Below are 21,441 nucleotides of genomic sequence, written 5' to 3'. Positions count from 1 at the left end.
TGTGTGTGTGTGTGTGTGTGTGTGTGTGTGTGTGTGTGTGTGTGTGTAGAAAATAGCTTCTGCCAGAAAGTTGCTGCAGTTCCGTGTTTTGCCCACCAGAGGGCGATGTGGTGATAGAACAGAGCAGCTGCTCCCAGCCAGACAGAGAAGAGAAAGAGCCTGCAGTGCCTTCTTCACAGTGCCTGTTGGGCCAGGTCAGGAGACAGAGTATATGGGGAGACAGACAGCCCGGGGCTGCTGGGGAGTCAGACAAGGACTCATAAGGGCTAGTGCGGGAGGATGGATTGGGACAGGAGCTGAATGGGAATGGAGGTGCAGGGCCACATGGGGACAGGGCCAAATGAGGGAAGGTGGATGGCTGAGTGGGGGCCCAGAGACACATAAGGAGAGGGGGAGAGGGTGCAGGGCCACATGGAGATGGGGGAGTGGGTGTCTGAGTTGGGGTGCAGGGACACATGTGGACAGGAGATGCAGGGACGCATGGGGATAGGGGCAGATGTGCCAGACTGAATGGGAGAGGCTAGGGGTCAGCCAAGGTCTGCATGGAAGAAGTTCCCTAACAATCCCTCCCCGTCCCCTCAAAAAACCTGTTCCATACTTTTCCCACCCATACCCAACAACCCTCCAAGTTCACACCCAAGCTCCTTCCCAGCAATTACTTCCCTCTCCCTTAGCTCCTCCATTAACCCTGACTCCCCCAAGCCTTTGCACTGCTTCTGAGGGGTACGGGAAATACGGTTCTGTATTGTAGTTTAAATTAATTATTACTCAGAGTTCTGTATTAATATGCCTAGTAAGGAATCTATTTGTCAAAAAACATTTCCTGAATCTTTTTTGTTGTCTGTAGACATACTTGCTGACAGGTATTTTGAAGTAAATTAGCAAAATAATTGAAACTGGTGAGATTATATTGTGTTATTTTGACAAATAAAATATGCAGAATTTTAAAATATTGTGCGCAGAATTTTTAATTTTTTGGTGCAGAATTCCCCCAAGTGTAATAGTCACTTTTACAGAGTGCTTATGAGATAATGCAGGAGCCTCTCATAGGGCACACTTAAAAAGCAACTGTCCCAGAAATCAATCTGAAGGCATTTTCATAGATAAATAGATTTTAAGGCCAGAATGGACCATTATGATTATCCAGTCTGACCTCCTTTAAAAAGGATAAGTACCATGTTTGAAGGATGTAATGCAGACATAACCCCTGAAACAGGCATCATTCTGTGTTCCTCTGGTCACACACCTTTCTACAGAAGGACATCTGATCCCCTACACTCCTATCCATACATGAAATAGATCTCCTTTTTAAGGACTTTTACTGCATTCTGATTCAGCCTACTCCACGGTGTCCAATGTTACTGCTGACAATTCCTCTGAGCAATTTCTTTCCACTACAGAAGGGTTAACATGCAGAAAGATGATGTATTTGGCAGGAAGGCCATGCAGCATGTTCAGATTATACTCTTATTTAAAAATAAATACATTTCCCTGGGATGATCAGAGGAAAGAAATTATTATGGCATGAAGTTCACACGTATTCATTTTCCAAACTGCAATCACTCTTTCAAATGAACAGCTGTCATTCTGCATAAGTAAGCTATATTATATGCTTAATAGATCCTTATCCTTAACATTTTTTTAAAAAGAACACACAAGCTGCACGTCACTAGATGTGTAAAGTTATAAATAAACAATTTGCATTCTGTGGTGCTTTCAGAAGACATACATGGTCTAATCTGATCAGGGCCTGATCCAAAACCCACCGGAGACAATGAGAGTCTTTCTATTGACTTCAATGGGCTTCAGATCAGGCCATAAGAAGTACAGTCATAATAATCAGCAAATCAACTCCAAGTACTTTAGCTCAAAGCAGAAGCACTGCTTCACCATCAAACCACTGATTAACCTTTCACTTTTTCTCCTACAGCACTAAACAAAGTAGGAATAAAATTAAGGGGGGAAAACTGCACAAGGGTTAAGAAAAAGTGTTTAAGTGCAGAGATAAATTTCAAAAATATAAACCAGGCCCATTATAACATCATAAAGGCTTAAAGTTATGTGTTATCCAGTAGAAGTGAAAGGTTCAAAAACGGTTTTGTGTAGCTTTCTCTCTGCCTCTCTGTTATCTGTTTTTCTTTGGAAGTAACAGAGGAACAGATGAACACATTGTATTATTCTAATTTACAAAGTCTCCTGACTTCATAAAAATCAGAGAGGTATGAAGTTAGCTGTTCATTACAAAATAAAAGTTGCAGTTGGAAGGACCAATTCATTCATACATCATGTTCTACTAAGCATTTAAAGCATAATTAATGGTGTTATGATGCACGACATTAAAAAAATCTGCACACTTTAAAATACACCAATGTTTGCCCCATTCCAAAAGAAAAAAAAAACACCTCTCTCCACAAACTCTCAGAAACAGAAAACTCACCAACATTCCTCATAACTGCTAAAAAAAACAAAACCAAAATAAAATTAGCAGATTGTTTGCAAATACTGAAAGCAGAAAACAAAGCAAAGTAAGTTTGGGAAAATATTTTAAATTGCTTAATATTTTCAAAAAGGCATGTGCATATGATTAAACTTGTAAGCAAAATATACATATACTGCAGAATCACAGGCAAATGTGTTTTATTTGCTCTGGGTGCTGTAAGTGTAAAAGGAACACTCTTGCCAAGAAACGGAAAAAATAAAAGTCATTTGTACATAACACTGAAAATGAAAAAGATGGAATTAAATTCTACTATATTGGTTTGTACAGCAGCAAAGATGACCACACAAAACGGACTTCTGACTACTACTTGTATTTCCTATCTATTAATAGTGGGTTCTATTCTCCCCTTTAGTGCACACCATCCCTAAAAATGCTAATGAGAGCTGTATGTAAACAAGGAGAGATTAGACTCTGAATACATTTTATTTAGTTACCAAAACATGCTCTACAGATTTTAATATAACATGTGATAAGGCATCCAAATGATGGGATCTTGCTATTGACACTCTCTTGGCCTAATGACATTCAGAGATTCATACAGGGACCATTATGATTATCTAGCCTTATCTCCTACTTTGGGGTGGGCAAACTTTTTGGCCCAAGAGCCACATCTGGGTGGGGAAATTGCATGCAGGGCCACAAATGTAGGGCTGGGGCAAGGAGGTTGGGGTGAGGGAGGGAGTGCAGGGTGTGGGAGGGGGTGCGGTGTGCAGGAAGGGGCTCAGGGCAAGGGGTTGGGTGCAGGAGGGCTGCGGGGTGTACAAGAGGGCTCAGGGCAGGGGTACAGGAGGGGGTGTGGAGTGCGGTCCGGGGCTCAGGGCAGGGGGTTGGGGTGCAGGAGGGGGTGCGGTCCGGGGCTCAGGGCAGGGGGTTGAGGTGCAGGAGGGGTGCAGCAGGGGGTCAGGGTGTAGGAGGGGCCTCAGGACAGGTGGTTGGGGTGCAGAAGGGGTGCAGCAGGGGCCTCAGGGCAGGCGGTTAGGGTGCAGGAGGGGTGCGGCGGGGGCTCAGGGCTGGGGGTCGGGGTGCAGGCGGGGTTTGGGGTGCAGGCGCTGGCCCGGCACTGCTTACCTTGAGTGGCTCCGGGGTGGCAGCGGCGTGAAGCGGGACTAAGACAGGCTCCCTGCCTGCCCTGGCCCTGCACCATTCCTGGAAGCGGCCGGCACCACGTCCCTACAGCCCCTGGAGAAGGGGGTGCAGAGGACTCCACGCACTGCCCTCACCTGTGGGTACCTCCCCTGAAACTCCCATTGGCCGCTGTTTCCCGTTCCCGGCCAATGGGAGCTGCAGGGGGCAGTGCCTGCAGGCAAGGGCAGCACACAGAGCTCTCTGCCCCCCCATCTTCCCCAGGTGCCACAGGGACGTGGTGCCGGCTGCTTCTGGGAGCGGTGCGGGGCCAGGGAGCCTGCCTTAGCCCCACGGCGCCACAGGGGTGGCAATCCTGCGGTCCAGATCCAAAGCCCTGATGTGCCGGATCTGGCCCCTGGGCCACAATTTGCCCACCCTGTCCTATATAACACAGTCCACAGAACTAACATTCGCTATAGAAACTGAGTCTGCCACTGCAGATTGACTAGCCAGTTTTACACCTGAGATACAGTATTTTTTCCATTTACCAAAGTGTTACTGATTTATTTTATTTATCACAATACTTCTGGCTTTTTTCTCCAAAGATTAAACCCTGGTGCTTTTTTTAGGAACTATTTTATGGTTCTAATTTTATACATTAGGTTTATGATGTGATGCCTGAATTACACGTATAGGCCAAGCCCCTTTGAGTCAATGTAATTTGGTTTTCCAAGTTCCAGGACATCTCATTTTTCATTCTGCTTGCAAGGCCCCAAACTATCAGAGTAAGAAATGTTCCAAGACAGTGATGCCTGGTTAAGTGGTGAGGATGAAATGCAATAAGCATACTTGATTTTCTATGCTTCTGATCAAATATATTTTAAGATTATGTTGGTAGGTACAGTGTTTGTCCCTGCTCACTTATGTGATTTGGAGATTGTCTCAAGCCTCATGACAAAAGTACTCTAAATTAATATTGTAATAGGAGATACCCAACAGACTGAATAAGGAAACTTAGGTCCAACAGAGAAAGGGCCTGTAATTTGTGCTACCTTCCAGCAAATGATATTGCCAACAGGAAAGTTACTTTCCAACATAGGATCAGAATACCTGCAACTTTGTGAAGGCCCAGAAGAAAAATGCAGGCTGGAAATGGAGGTTTTGAATAGATTTGATGGAAAAAAAGACATCAGTGGTTTAGGTGCTTAGATAAGTCAGTAATGAGGGCCCTATAAGTAACCAAGTAGGCAGATATAGAATGCTTCTGAGTTCTGAAGGCAGATTTTGGTATCAACAACAAGAAGTTCAGCCTAGCCTATTGGATTTATAGTCTTTGCTAATCCCATCCTGGAACATCTTGTATGTCAGATGCAATTATAGGAGGCAGTTGTTAGTACTGGTCTCAATACTGTACCATTACATGTACTAGTCTGACTCTAAGGTTTCAACTGGCACTGCTAGTAGCCCTATCCATTACCAAAATTAGTGCCACTGATGGTACAGTTCAGTAGCCTCCAAAAATACTGAATTGAGGTTGGTGTCCAGATCATCCCCTCTCTCTGTGCCTTCCCACCAGCTCTGACCCCGAGGCAGGCTGCAAAAGTCTCCCCTTGGCTGCAGCTGCTCCTGTAGCCCCCAAAGCGGGGTTCTACAGTAAAGATAATGCAGCCCAGAGTCATATTATCTTTCTCTTGTAAGCTCCTTGGGTATGTCTACATTGCAGCTGAGAGTGTGCCTCCCAGCTTCGGTAGAAAAGACACATGCTAGTTCTACTCAAGGAAGCAGGCTAAAAATAGCAGTGTGGGCACTGGCAATGACATGGTCTAGCTGCCCCACCCCCTAAGTCCTTTTATTCAGGTGGCTAGCCTGTGCCACTGTCTATGCTGCAACATCCACACCTCTATTTCTAAAGTGCTAGCCCAAGCAGAACTGGCACAGGTCTGTCACCTGGCTGCAAGGGCATGCTTCCTGCTGTGGAGCAGAGATACCCCTTGAAGCCTGAAGGGAAACTGTGTGTGCCTTCCCCTTCAGTGCACCTGGCCTTCTCAATTTCTGCCTCAGCCTGCAGTGTGAATGGCTAACCCCCCCCCCTCCCCGAGAAGCCACGGTGTGATCAGGAGCAGGGGGCATAGTACCACAGAGGTGAATTATCCCTCCTGCAGGTTAGAAAGGGGGAGATCAGTGTACAGAGGGTCCTCTCTAGGCATGCATCTAGGGGGCACACTCTGGCCTAGTATTTTTATTTTAATATGGATGGAGAACAATTAGTAACTACACAGCAGCAAAATACCTGGGGCAATATAGAGAAACCGGGAGCAACTGGCCCTATAACTAAATCCAAGTTGTTAATAAGAAACTTGCATTTGAGGAACTGCTGCTGCCTCTTAGGAAGGGTAGAACAAGTCAACTGATCTGTCTTTGCATAGAGTTCTGAAGCTCTAGGGAAGGACCAGAGGTGGACGACTCCAGCGTAGAATGGGTGTCTAAGCATGTTGTGGTTTTAGGAAATTAGTAAGAGATAGAGTCTAAGAAATTACTTTAACCAATTTCTATCTGACTTCAGAAGGTAAATTAGAGTAATGCTAATCTCATTTCTTCAGTTAACCACAGTCACAAATAAGGATATAGCCCAAGACAAAATTTACTTTGACTGATCTGGAAAATGCTTCCCAGATGTGCCGAGGAAGCAAGCTAAAGGGAGTGAAAGTATCAAATGTAACATACTTAAAGAGATTCCAATGATATTTTCTACCTCCACAACTAGACAGAACTTAAACTCAATTAAATCCAATTCAACACTTAAATTGTTCAGTTTAGCTAGTTTAACAACTGTCCTGTAATATTAAATATTCCACAAAAAGTAATTTGAAAAGGAACTATCAGTAAACAAAAAACAATGGGAAAACTGTTTTTTCTTTTCTCCCTCTTTGAAAAAAGCATAGCATAATCTTCATAGTATTTGGCAGAACTTCCAAATGGAGGTGCAACAAAAACATGGAATGTGATGATTTTGCAAAGCCTGGAGATTAAGAAAAGGCAGGTGATGAGTTTATAATAACTCTTCTACTTACTGTTTCTTTGCCTCTTCAAATTTATGCAGCTTTTTCCGTAGACCCCCCGATTTAAAGCCTTGACAGTGAGCTGCTGGTGCTCCTATGGTTACTATGTCATAATTCTGATCTGGATGGACAAAAAGTGCTTACAGATGAAAGTTCACCATCTTTACTTTGGTTGAATCTGTGGAAATTCAAACTACTGAAAGGTAATTTCTCAAATACTCCTGCCAGAGACTGAAGTCTTCAAAACAATGTTGAGTGTTAAAAAGTTTGGAACTGCATTAGTGGTGAGAAGCTGCCAAGTGCTACAAAGTAAAAGACCCCTGTTTGAAACCTGGACCCCTGTTTCTTGTTCTGGAAGACCTACAAAGACAATATTTCCATGTCTGGAGATGAAGGAAGATTAACCTTGATACCTCAGCCTATCATCCCCCCTATCTGAAGGATACACAAGGCAGCTAGGGTCGACAGGTGGATGGGGCTGAACATTAAATGAAAGGAGAAAATTAGGTCTTTTACAAAGAAGCAAGTTCAACCTAAACAAGTTAATGTCTTTTTACACATCTAAAGTGCAGCGCACATGATGGCCCCTCACAATTAAATTAAACTAAAAAAAAGCAACAACAGGGAGGGCCTCTGATGTCATGCCAACCAGAAAAGATCCTGGTGGCTCCTAAAACCAAAGGGGATCCAGCAGATTAATCCAGTAGATACAGCACAGGGATGGAAGGTGGGAGACTTGGGTTCTGTTCCCTAGCTCTGATGCTGTTATGCTACATGACCTTGGACAAGCTGATCTGCCCTTTGGTTTTGTCATCTATAAAACCGGGGTAATGATACTTACTCTACTTTAGTAAAGTGCTTTGAGATATAAGGATGGTAGCTGCAATTAAAATGTTAAATATTATTAGTACTGCACAGAAGCTACACTGGTTTGGGGGAAACTTAGCTCTGGATGGTGGAAACCCAAAAAAGAGAATAATGTGTATATATATATATATATATATATATATACACACACACACACACACACACACACACACACACACACACACACACGAGAGAGATGTACCTGATCCTGCATCATCCTGGACTCTCATTCTTTGTATGTGTAAATTTGTGGGCACGAATTCCAATTTTTTATCAGCTTTCAAGCTACTTGCTTTAAACGAAGGGCCTGAGAAATGTAACAGAAAAATATTTATTCTATATCTGCCCTATAAAACCACGACCAACTGCCAGTCTCAAAATACCAACAAATGTGGATTGGGGTTACTTTCAACACTTGTTGCACATTAGGTGGGAAGTAATACTGACAGAAAGTATGACTTACAACTAAAAGTCTGCTAGTCGGCAAGTATATCTGCAAAGCACATGCTGTTAGCAACGAGTGCCAATCACCTGCCTAAACAGCTGGGGGAACTGGATGGTGCCAGCAGCAAAAGGGGCCCAGCCCCAGCAGAGAGGAAGGGAGATACCCACTGAGGGCACCAGGTAGGCTCCTCCCCGCTTGGAGTCTCTGGCACTCATTGGCCAGGTGGGGCCAAACTGTATGATCACAAAAGTGAAGGGGCAACATAGGCTTAATTTAAAATCCACTTTCAAAACCCTGTGACCAACCCTCTGGTATGAGAAGAATCCGTAATACTGGGGGGAAATGCCTATTAAAACACAAACCAATGCATAGTCAAATACATTATTTTCATTGTATTTTGATGGCACATGGTGTACACAAGTGCTGGAAGAGCGTACAAGAAAACAGTGCAAGAACCTGGAGAACGTATTCTTTTAAAAGAAATACTAAAAATCTTCTGATTGCAGGGGGTGAAGAAATCAATCCCTACCAGAAGAACATTTATGACAGCACTAAGCAGACAAGCAATTCTTCTAGTGCACTCCATCTCACCAGCCTATGAGAATTCATTTGTTAGGATCCCTATACTCACTTCCACTCCAATTTTGAGTAATTTATACATTGTATAGTATGGGAAAATACAACTAAACTGGAGGATGTTTACAGTTGAGGTATTCCAGGTCCCTATACAATTACTGGATTACTTTATTTATTAGTAATAAATATCATCCCTAGCCACTGGATCTGGTGGAGTCCAAATCTAAGAAGAATGAGCTGGAGTTAGATAGGCACTTAGGCCCAATTCAGGAAGCTTTAAACACATGCTTAAGTCCCTTGCAGAATTGGTGTCTAAATGACTAGCAAAATAAGTTTATATTTTAGTATTATTATTATTTTCTCTTACTGTTGTGGATCCCTGGAATCAATCCAGCAAAGCACCTAAGCACATACTTGACTTTAAGCATGGGAAAAGTCCCACTGACTTCACTAGAACATTTATCATGTGCTTACGTGCTTTGCTGGATCAAGGCCTTAGACAAAAATGGTAAATATGCAACAGTGTCAAAGCTACAGGTGAATTTAATGTCTACCACGGATAATTGCTCTGTGGATCCCAATGATCCATTATGCACAGACCAATACCAGTTCTGTGCTCAATAATTAATATTGTAATATACTGTCACCTACACATGCCTGCCTTTCTAACAATCTGAGGTGGGATGCATGCTGCAACTTTACACATTGTGTACACTGAAACTTTCTGTTCTACTTTCCTGGGATTTGGCTTTATTCTCATTGACTGGTCAGTGTCTTTTGAACTGGCGTATCACATGAAAATCATCCTTCCTCCCGTTGGTCACAGGTGTTCTGTGCTTTCAGGGAGAAATTCTTCCCCTGTGCAGGGAGGCCAGCACAAAGCCTACATACCACTTACAGCAAGTCCCTCTTAACCCATCAAAATAGGACTTATGTGATGCCTAGACCTTTATGCTGGCCCTCTGTACAGAGGGGAATTTCATTATGAGTGAAGACACTGTATGTTAAAACAGCACCCTTGAACTATGAATGAACCCCCAGCCTTCTCCACGGCTGTCAACAGGAGTTATGGATGTAGAACAAGGGTATAATATGGCCTGACATGAATACATAATAGTAAGAAAAGTATAAGAGTGAACAAAATACACCCAATTATTTCCCCCATTCTGAATGAAAAGCTGGACTAATATTAGGGTAAATAAAGTTGCATCATTCCCCCATTTGTGCATAACTCAGTCGGTTATAAACTGCCTTATTTCCCATTTAGTTTTATTAAGATTTTGAAATAATTACACACACAAACACATACACATTCCTTAAAAATGACAAAACACAGAAATCAAATAATTCCCATAATACTTTAGAGAGAGCTAAGTATAGGAGGAAAAAACACTGAGAAACTATCAAACAAAGATTTGGGGATTCTTGGAATAAAAGCTAAAACCTAGATCATATAATAATATTATATTATATTATATGTATAAGATTATATTAAAAATTCTAAAATTATTATTAATATAAAGAATCAGAATGTATTGGGGATTTCTGAAGACAGTTCTTTACCTACAGAAAGTTAGTTCCTGTTTATTATTAATTATTATTATTATTAAGCTGAATCAGCACACCAGACTTTGTATTGTCAGTTTATATATAGCTATATATTACTCCTGAGGGAACTCGGGGCCAAAACATTAAAAATTCTGTGCCAAAAAATACAAATTCTACACACAATATTTTAAAATTTTGCACATTTTATTTATGAACAAAAAAATGTACAGGCTCCAGGCCACTGGCTGCACAGAGGTGGGAAATCACCCTGCAGCCCTCCTCTACTGCCCAGGACACAGACTCGGCAGTGAGGCTGCCCCCGACACTGACACAGTGCAAGGGCTGGGCCTGCCCCAGAAATAGCCTGGGGCCCTGCATCTCTGCACCAGGTACATCAGGTGTGGGCAGGCAGGCTCAGCCTGGCAGAATCCAAGTGTGGAGGGTCTTAGTGTGTGGGGATCCAGGTGTGCATAAGAGGGTTCTGTGTGAGGCAATCTGGGTGTAGGTGGCTCAGTGGCCACTCTGGGTGTGTGTGGGATCTGGATGCACAGGGGCTTGTTGGGGGGGGGTCTGGGTGCAGGGGCAATGGGACTCTGCAGGGAGTCCAGGTGAAGGTGGTGGGGGCTCAGCAGGGGGGTCTGGGTGCTGGGGCAGTGGGGCTCGGTGGGGTGGGGATCTGGGTGCAGCTGGTTGGGGCTCAGTGGAGTGGTGGTCCGGGTGTAGGGGGCTCATCAAGGTGGTTCAGATGGGGCTCCTTGGGGTGAGGGTTCAAGTGCAGGGGGTGAGGTGGGTGGAGCTTCCTGCAGCCGGGAGAGATTTCTGGGGCTGGTTCTGACCTTGCCCCGGCCCTGGCCACTCCCTGCAGGAGAAGAGTAAGTCCCGTCCTCCCCTGCCCCCAGTCCAGCTGGCACTAGCAGCTGTGCCCAGTGCATGGTAGGAGCCACCAGCCAGGGCATTCCCAGGCCCCCCGCCCCCTCGCAGTGATTTATCTCCCCACCAGCTGCTCCGGGAGCCTGAAACAATGTGCCCATACTGCTGGGGAGGGAGGCAAGACCTCTCTTGTGGCTTCCCTTTGCTTCCCCGTCAGAAGTCATTTTTCTGCAGGGAAGCAAAGAAATCTGTGGGGGACATGATTCTGCGTGCGCATAGAGGCACAGAATTCCCCCAGAAGTAATATATTTTATTACTTATCATTAAGCATATATATTACTTATCATTAATTACATGAAATTTAGAGGAAAGCAATGCTAATGGAAACCCACAGAAGAGAATTTATCAGGTGATAAAATTAATAATAAAATAACAAGAACAATTTAATTTAATTCATTTTTAAGGAAATTGCAGATTACTTTTTCTTTTCCAGACCTCACTCATTATCCCCGCTTTTGTATGTTAAGTTGCACAAGGACTATGATATTTATAAATTAGCTTCTTTGTATAATCACTATAAAACTTTAGAAGAGAGTAAAAATATTTTGTCTGTTGATTTTTCCTACCAAACGAAGACTAAAACCACCTTTTTGGTTCTGAATCTTTATTTTAAAAGGAAAATAAGCATAACTGAAACATATTATCTATTATTACTGAAAATAAATCTTGCTGACCTTTGTATTGATGCAAGTCAGTTAGGTTTTCCTGATAAGTCAGTATAATTGTTTGGTACTGAGTAACTATTTGTCGACGAAGGCTCTCCCAACAGGGAGACAGCTCTCCCAGCTCTTCTAGTTCACAAACCCTACAAGAAGAAAGAAAAATGTTTTCAACTCAGTTGTACACCTGAGCAAGAAGAAAAAAATGCAAGTGATGTCACACAACAGACTCCTCAGGCAACGCATTCTGAATTCCGTGAGAAGAGTTTCAGGTACAAGGGAATGTTTCAAAACGTACCTCCCAATACACCAGATTGGGCAAAATTAAGGAGCCTACTTTCTTTCCCTCCATTTATCCAGAGTTTTCAATAAGGGATAGATCCCAAGTGGGCCCCTATGTGGCCAACCGGGGGTGAGCAAGAAGTCTCCCCTCTTCATGTGGCTGCACAGTCTCTGTGCTCTGGGAAGAACGGGAACTGCTTGCTTCTGCTCCCCCTAGGAATAAGGATAAGTGGAGAAGGAGGTGGGACCATGTCTATGCCCTGAATCCACCAGTGCACTGTGATGGGGAGCAGCTCATAGCCTATTAGGCTGCTTCCCTGCCTTCCAAATCCTATATTTTCTCTTCCCTCTCCATACAGAGAAGCAACTGTCTGCAGGGATCACCTCCCCTTTATCTGTATGCGGGGGTTGGAGAGGGAATATAAACTCTTGAAGGTGGGGAAGCAGCCTCATAGGCTATGAGCTGCAGACAGCTGCTTCCCCGCCATTGAGATCCTATATATAGTACACACACACACACACACACACACACTCTCCTCCTGCAGGTGTGGTGCAGATGCAGATACAGATAAAGGACAGAGTGCACATCAAGGGTTGGATACCAGTTGATTCTTGCAGATGCGGACCGAGATTTTTGTATCTGCGCAGGGCTCTAGTCATCTTAAACACAAATTTGGAATAGCAGGCAAAGGAATCAAATCTAGCAGCTCCTTTTGTTTGCTCTCTCAAGATCCCTGATCCATAATTTTTATCAATTATCTGTGTATAACTTGAGAGTCCATTTGTGGAATTGAAAGAATAATTCTCTATTAATTATATAGTATTTTAGCACATTATCAAAATTAAGCAAGTTTGTCCATCCCACAGTAATCCACTGTGTTGACTCCCAACAGGCAACATATACACCTCTACCCCAATATAACGCAACCCGATATAACACAAATTCAGATATAACGCGGTAAAGCAGTGCTCCGGCGGGGCGGGGCTGCGCACTCTGGCGGATCAAAGCAAGTTTGATATAACACGGTTTCACCTATAACGCGGTAAGATTTTTTGGCTCCCGAGGACAGCATTATATCGGGGTAGAGGTGTAGTATCTACCAATGATTCATAGATTTTGAGGCCAGAAGGAACCGTCATGATCATCTAGTCACATCCTTCTGCATAACAGGCCATATAATTTCATTCACTGATTCCTGCAGCAAGCCCATGGTTTAAAGACTTCAAGTGAGGTGGAATCCATCACATCCTTTAGTTAGATGTACCATGCCGACATGGACATACCATGGAGTGTAGTATAAATGTTAGGTAGACATATCCCCCTGATATGCATCCTGTTACTCTTCACACAGAGCTCTTGTGCAGAAGAACTTTACATGAGTGGCACCATCAGCAGGCAGCTGGCCCTCTGAAGGGGCCTCAGACACACATAGACTTTAAGGACAGAAGGGAACGTCATGGTCACCTAATTTGACCTCCTGCACATTGCAGGCCACAGAACTTCACCCACCCAGTACTGCACAGGGCTGGCTCCAGCTTTTTTGCCGTCCCAAGCGGCGGGGTGGAGGGTGGGGGGGGGGGAAGAGATAAAGCCGCGATTGGCGGCACTTTGGCGGCAGCTCTACCGCGCCGCTTCATTCTTCGACGGCAATTCGGCGGATGGTCCTTCCTTCCAAGAGAGACTGAGGGACCCGCCACCGAAGACCTGGACGTGCTGCCCCTTTCCATTGGCCGCCCCAAGCACCTGCTTCCTGCGCTGGTGCCTGGAGCCGGCCCTGGTACTGCAGTAGGCTCATAACCTGTGGATGAGTTAATTAAGTCCTCAAATCCACCATTTACTCTAGTTCAAACCCGCAAGTGACCTGTGCCCCATGCTGCAGAGGAAGGCAAAAACAAAAACAAAAAACCCTAGGGTCTCTGCCACTCTGACCTGGTGAACAATTCCTTCCTGACCCCAAATATGGCAATCAGTTAAACCCTGAACATGTGGGTGAGACACCAGCCAGACACCTGGGAAAGGATTCTCTGTGATAACTCAGAGCCCTCCCACTCTTGAGTCCCATCTCCGGCCATTGAAGATATTTGCTAATAGCAGTCATGGATAGGCCATTGCCATTGTAGGCAATCTCATCATACCATCCTCTCCATCAAACTTTTCAAACTCAGTCTTAAAACAAGTTATGTTTTTTACATCATCTACTCCTGTTGGAAAGCTGTTCCAGAACTTCGCTAATCTTCTGGTTAGAAACCATCTAATTTCAAACCTAAACTTATTGCTGGCCAGTTTATATCCATTTGTTCTTGTGCCAACATTAGCCCTTATCTTAAATAATTCCTCTCCCTCCATGATGTTTACGTTTCTGATGTATTTATAGAGAGCAATCATATCTCCCCTCCTCCTTCATTTTGTTAGGCTAAACAAGCCAAGCTCTTTAAGTCTCCTCCCGTAAGGTAGGTTCTTTAGTCCTCTGATCATCCTAGTAGCCCCTCTCTGCACCTGTTCCAGTTTGAATTCATCTTTCTTAAACATGGGAGACCAGAACTGCACACAGTATTCCAGATGAGATCTCACCAATGCCTTGTATAATGGTGATAATATTTCCCCCATCTCTAGTGTAATAATCTAGCTCATGCATCCTAGGATTCCAATAGCCTTTTCCATGACTGCATCACGTTGGCATCTCATAGACATTCTGTGATCAACCAATACATTCAGGTCTTTCTCCACCTCTGTTGCTTCCAACTGATACAACCCCAATTTATAGCAAAAACTCTTGTTGTTAGTCCCTAAGTGCATGACCTTGCACTTTGCATTATTAAATTTTTCAAGATCGTCCAAATCTTTTTGTGTGATATACTGGTCCTCCTCTGTATTGGCAATACCTCCCAACTTTGCATCATCCACAATTTTTGTTACTCCCACTCTTTGTGATAAGGTCATTAATGAAAATATTAAATAAAATTGGCTCCCATGACCGATCCTTGAGATACTCCACTAGTAACCTCCCTCCAGCCTGGCAGCTCACCTTTCAGCATGACCCATTGAAGTCTCCCCTTTAACCAGTTCCTTACCCATCTTTCGATTCCTGTATTAATCCCCATCATCTCCAAATTAACCAACAATTTCTCTTGTGGAACTGTATCAAATACTTTACTGAAATCCAGGTAGATTAAATCTATTGCATTTCCTTTGTCTCATCAGTTATCTTCTCAAAGAAAGAGACCAGGCCTAGCACGATCTACCTTTTATAAAACCATGTTATATTTTATTCCAATTTCTGTTTACCCCTATGTCCTTAGCTACTCTCTCTTACAAATACTCCCCAAAAAGCCTACAGAAAGTCTGGTCTATAGCAAGTCAAATTCAGGTGTAAAAACTAAAAATGCCAGCAAAAAAATTATTGCTCAGTATCAATCAAAAGCCTTAAACCTATGCTAGGCCTCACTAGTAACCCACTAAACTCATTTTATATATCTTAATATTAAAGATATATGATACAATTACATACAATGGAGGTCAAACTAAACGGGCCTGTAGTTTCCTAGATCACTTTTTTCCTCTTTCTTAAATATAGGTAGTATATTTGCAATTCTCCAGTCATAGGCTATGACTCCGCAATTTATGGATTCATTAATAGTCTTTGCTCTTGGACTTTCAATTTCACATGCTAGTTCTGTTAACATTATTGGATGGAGATTATCTGGGCCCGTCGATTTGGAACAATTTAGCTGTTTGAGTCTAGGGTCATGGGTTCAGTCCACCTCTGACAGGCTCCATAAGGGAGAATGAGGCCACTCAGGTTCACCTGGGAAGACTTAACTCACTGAGTAAGTGGGAGGCAGTTAATTATGCAGGGAAACACCCAGGCATGATAAAAGGAAGCTACTCCCAGTGGGGAGGGAGGCTAGAAAACAGGCTCCTGGGGAAAGGAACAGTCCCCAGATTACAGAAAGAGAAGGCTCCCAAGGAAAGGGCTTGTTGGGGGGAAACCTGGTGAGGGCGATCATTAGGAAAAGAAACTAAGGAAGAATGCTCTTAGGTAGGAGAGGCTCTGAAAGGGAGAAGCTACGAATGCAAAGTGTCAGCAGAACCTGGCCCCCATGGAAGGACTTCATCAGCAGAAGCCACAGATCAGAGCAGTGACATGCTGTTCTGAGGAAGATCATGGTTTAACTTCTGTGGGCACTTTAACCCAAGAGGAGAGACCCTTTCCCAGATAATGACAAGAGCCCTGACTCCAGAAGAGGGTTCCAGGTCAAGCGGGCCTTCGCTGGTAAGGGGTGTGGACATAAGTGAGGTTGATGGACCAAAGTTAACTCAGCCTTCTCTCCCTCCTGCTAGTGATGCTGGAGTGGAGGCCTATCTGTATAATGTTCTCCTTTGTGTTAAATAAATTAGATCCCCACAGAGGCACTGCTCAACACACATAAGCCTCACTGGACTTATTGAAATCCCACTAGCAGAAACCGAGGCAGAGACATAATGGTAATGTTGCACCAGTCCACCAGGGGGCACTCCAGGGATCAAGGCCCTCTCCCCGAGCAGAAATCAAGATCACCCAAGTGCATTTTAAGCTGTCATCTTAATGGTAGACAGGAGTGATTATACTGGCGTGCCACCTAAAGCTGCATAGTATTTCTCAAGGTTTCAGTACAGAGAGAGTAGAGAGGAATACCTGGGTAGATCTAACATATCCTGGGAGTACATACTATTAAAGTTTTCAACCCAGATTATAATACAGAAAATAAAATATACAATAAAAATATGCATCACTGTAGGTTTTAATTCTGCAAAAAAATTCAGACAAAAATTCATCTTAAAGAGAATTGTTTATTAATTAACAATGTAGAAGATACTGGATGAAAATAAGAAAGAACTTCCATCTGATATTCTGCATACCTTAATGGAGAGTAAAGATATCCCAATGCCTTTCATCTAGGGGCCCATTTTTCTAAATTACAGAAAGTCGTTTTCACCTCTAAGCAATACAGTTCAGTATTTAAAAGCTTGTATTACTGGTATTTGTTATGAAACCAGAATTGGTCAGAACATTCATAGAACTTCATTTACAGAAAGTACCCTTGAGTGGTGAGATTTTCTACCTAATGCTTGAGTGAATTCCACTGACTAAAGTCTAATATCAAGGAGTAGCTTGTCCTGTTCATTCTAATTCTCTGCTGTTACATTTAGGGTTACCATTTAGGTTCTTTACCATGTCCATCTAAAGGGTCTAAAGCAGGGGTTCTCAACCTTTTTCTTTCTGAGGCCCCACCAACATGCTATAAAAACTCCATGGCCCACCAGTGCCACAAATGGTTTTCTGCATATGAAAGCCAGGGCTGGCATTAGGGGGGTAGCAAGCAGAGCAATTGCCTGGTGCCCCATGCCACAGGGGCTCCCGCGAAGCTGCATTGCTCAGGCTTTGGCTTCAGCCCTGGGTGGTGGGGCTCAGGGCCCTGGACTTCAGCCTCATGAGGTTGGGCTCTGGCTTTCTGCCCTGGGCCCCAGCAAGTCTAATGCCGGCCCTACCTGGCAGCCTCCCTGATGGGGGCCTTGGACCCCTGGTTAAGAACCACTGATCTAAAGGCCACTGAGCAGAGTCCAAGAGTCTGGGTTCCAGCCTGAGCCTGAACATCTACACTGCAATTAAACAGCCCCTTAGCCCAAAACCCACAAGGCCCGTGTCAGTGAGCACAGGCCAGCTGCAGGTGTCTAACTGCAGTGTAGACATACCCTTAGCCAGCAACATTCTTACTAATGTCATTTAGCCTGTGGCAGACAGAACATCAGCCAGGATAGATGCATCCCTTTACTCTTTTCATACTACTCTGTGAAATTTTAATATCCTCAACCGTTATAAAAAGAGATAGCTATTAACGTCTCCTGTTACAGGGCACAAAGAATGCTAGCTGCCAACAACATAGTAACTACTTACGGGCCCCACCCACACTCCTTGTGCACCTAAAGACTCGTGGCCAGATACCTGGAGGATGCACTATACAGTGCAACAGTTGGGTAGCCTCCACGGGCAGAGGCCTCCCGGGAACCCCCCCCGAGTAGGAGATAACAAGCCCTCCCTCTATCTAGGTATTCATATCCCACTCGTCATTGCAGTATCCAAGTGCCTCAGGTACAGCTGTCCTAGCTGGCACGTATGACTTAGGAACACCCACAGACCCATCATATTGTGCAGCCTTTTACTTTTCAATTGGACTAAATAATTCTTGCTGCACCAAAATACTAAAGCTAGTTACTAACACTTATCATTAAAAATTTACCTCAGTATTTAAAGATGCTTTTTATAGAACTGCACATCATCTGAATAACGCAATCTCCACAATACCACTTCTGTTATCACTTTACATTTATCCTGACCACACTAAGTTATTCTGTGGGCTAGACCTTCCTCTACATAGACACAGGTGTAAATCAAGGGTTTAAGTCAATGAGTCAGCCCCTGACCTGTTGTAAAATGTCACAGCTCCATTTGACTGCCACAGAGCTCTGCTGATTTACACCTGCTGAGAATCTGGCCCAACCGAGTTAAAGCAGTGTAAGACACTCCAAAGTGAGAGGAGCATCAGGCCTGTGCAAGATACAGTTCATGGCCAATCTAGCGGTGACATGAAGGTATTGACTTTGTTAACAATAAGAGGGCAGCGACCAAGTTGCTGCAGTCACTATTTCTGCTGCAGTCTCTTTGTTGTAACAATTTGTTCTCTGCCAGCTCAGCAAAGGATGCACATCACTGCTGTATTATAACACATGAAAATTTGTTCACCCTTACCGGGCTGCATCTTCTTCAAGAAGAAGCTTCACAAACTGTCTGGGGATGTGCAGTGACAGTACACTCTCAGCCATCTGCTCCAAGATTCTCAGGTGGTTCCCATCAGTTGTGGGGAAACGATACATCCGACAAATGGCACCACCAAACACTAAAATATTAAAACCACTTTATGTAAATGTGTGGTTTGAGTTCAGCATTTACAAAGTCTCCCCTCACCCATTACATTAAGCTACATTGACTAGATTCAATATTGGCTGCTTGTAAAAATCCAATTTAAGTCATTCACCTATCTAACTTTTCCAAATGCGATTTTTATAGGAGGGAGCTTTCTACTCACTGTCAAAGAAAAAACCCCAAATCCAAAGGTATTCAAAATATTTTAAAGGAAAAAAGGAACAATTCATTTTTTTAAAATTCTTCACATATTGAATTTTTTCTCCTAATACATAAGTCTATAGGAGAAGAAAGGACTGGCCATGGTAGATGAATGTAATGGTAAACAACCTGTAAGATATTTTACTTCATAAAGTATTGTTTGTACTACAAAGTGCTGTAGTGCAGATGGCAAAATAAATTATTCTTATGGGTCTCAATTCAGCAACCAATCCCTATTCAACTTCAAACACATGCTTGAGTGCTTTGCTGAACTGGGGCTATGATGGAGGCAACAAGAGATTAGCTGTCACTGATATTGTAAACATGCTAAGTATAGTAAGAACTGTCAATACACACAGAGCAAAGATATTAATCTGATAGTAGGTGCGCTATCAATATCTGCCCAGTTAGCTGCTTACCGGATTTTAGTAACACATCTTTCCGTAACGAAGCATATTTGGATCTGATTCCTAAAGATTCTGTTAAACTTTCATCAACTGGCAGTACAGTCTAAAAGACACAAATAGTAAAGTCTGTACAATGTAAAACCTCAACACCAAGTCAAGCTAAACTGGTGAGACTCAACATAAAGCCATGAAGGTAATATTCAAAACAGGGAATGTTTAAAATACATATTCCAAACATGTTTATCAGGGACAATCACTATCCTGACTGCAAACTGAAATACTAAAAACATCTAATGACCAGATCTTCAGATAAGGGACCTACTTTTTATTTGTACTGCAAAGCACCTAGCACACTTCTGAGTGCTGTAAAAATTATGGGCCAGATCCTGAGCTGCTGTAAATTAGCATAGCTCTATAGTCTACATCAATTTACTGCCCAGCTGAGGACCTGGCCCAATAAATAATGATGATAATCCACATACTGAACATAATACAGGTAATACAGACTATATGACTTCAGATGTATTCACAATACAGAGTCTGCGGCACGAAACTTGTTCTCTAAGCAGGCAGGCAATTATAAATACTTGCTCTAGAGAACACTGCTTGTTACTATCAGAAAAGATCCAGATTTCAGATATAGTGTGGTGTGTTCTTTTAAACTATCTGATCGTATTTCTACTTCACAAGCTGTCCTTCTTGAACTTCCATTTTCACGGATAGTTTCTAATAATCTAGTTTAAACATTTGCTTGGTACTGCCTTCAGATTCACAAATGGACATCAGTGAATTTCTTTTGAAATCAGCTACTTCCCATAGACATGCATCATGCACAGTAGTAGGTAGTGGTTTTTGTGTTGTTGGGGTTTTTTTAAGGGCATGCAGCAATAGAAGCCAGTGTAATTAAGGGCAGATAGAATAAGAGCCCTGTCTATTACCACAGACAAGTTTCCATCCCACCATCTTCAAGAACTCTCAGCATTACAAAAAACTGTATATCACAGGCTGTGCCCCAAGTACTTTAACACTGAACTGTTTGTTACAGATTAACCAGCTAATATTTGTACAGTACATTGAAAATATAAAGGACTATAAGTGCTAAGTAGAATTAGTAAGTGATTGGGTAGAGGGGGAGGCAATTTGCAGACTATAACATTATCTATAACATTGTCTTCAGTAATCCTGTATCTATCTGAGGCTGATATAATGTTCACACTCACCCTCCCATTAATGGTGTCAGGAGACCTTGTTACAGGAGGCTTTTGGTCCGTTTTTTCTTCCATTTGCCATCCTATAACTGTGATGTTACCTACACGATCACTTTCAGCAGACCTGCAACAAACAAGTTATTTTTTTAGAGAGGGATCTGTTTGTCAATAGGAGACCAATTACTACTATACACAATATACTGATCTGTGAATTTAATGAACATTTAAAATTAGGAAGCTTATAACATGGAGATACAAGTAAACCGATTTTACATGCCAGATATTAAATGACACCAATAGGAAGACATTCATCTCATTCTGTAAAGATTGGTCTGCTAGCTGTATATGATCTTATATATTGTATCATATGTGGTGCTAAATGGGAGAGAGTTAAGGGGACAGCAGCATCCTTAACAAGGAATAGTCTTCATTTTGTCAGTTTTAGATTCTTAATGATATTTTAAAGTTATTGTTTGCATTTAACAATGTGTAATGGTGATTCAAACAAATAGCTGTTACAAACAGTGCTGGAAAGTAAATGAAAAAAGCAACAAGAGACTGCAAGGACAGATCTAGACACACATACAGCACAGCACATGTGGAATCAAGTTTTGAAAAGGAAAAGATTGAGCAGATGTTGCTCTGCATTCTAGTTACATTTTTGAAGAGTAATGTGATAAGGGGAAGAGAGTTTCACACCCACCCACCCCCTCCCAATCAATCATACTGCAC

The 21,441-nt window shown here is 42.9% G+C and overlaps 1 protein-coding gene across 8 annotated transcripts in view; it reads right to left on the bottom strand.

Moving 5' to 3' along the window:
- Positions 1–21,441, bottom strand: part of INPP4A (inositol polyphosphate-4-phosphatase type I A) — a 193,732-nt gene that overhangs the window by 47,221 nt on the left and 125,070 nt on the right. For 3 of the 8 annotated variants that reach the window (XM_024213386.2, XM_029910605.1, XM_029910610.1), the window contains exons 9-15: positions 20,722–20,833; positions 19,514–19,604; positions 18,720–18,867; positions 11,665–11,795; positions 7,694–7,798; positions 6,637–6,745; positions 2,438–2,455 (exon numbers count right to left, since the gene is read on the bottom strand). In XM_024213386.2, coding sequence (XP_024069154.1) covers positions 2,438–2,455; positions 6,637–6,745; positions 7,694–7,798; positions 11,665–11,795; positions 18,720–18,867; positions 19,514–19,604; positions 20,722–20,833 — 714 coding nt within the window. The remainder of the gene's footprint in view (positions 1–2,437; positions 2,456–6,636; positions 6,746–7,693; positions 7,799–11,664; positions 11,796–18,719; positions 18,868–19,513; positions 19,605–20,721; positions 20,834–21,441) is intronic. The other 5 variants (XM_029910604.1, XM_029910608.1, XM_029910611.1 and 2 more) reach the window with 2 other exon arrangements.

Source organism: Terrapene carolina, unplaced genomic scaffold (assembly GCF_002925995.2).
Source record: "Terrapene carolina triunguis isolate 2854851 unplaced genomic scaffold, T_m_triunguis-2.0 Scaffold21, whole genome shotgun sequence".
Classification (NCBI taxonomy): Eukaryota; Metazoa; Chordata; order Testudines; family Emydidae; genus Terrapene; species Terrapene triunguis.
Note: the sequence above shows the minus strand (reverse complement) of the source record. Positions and strands in the feature narration are given on the sequence as shown.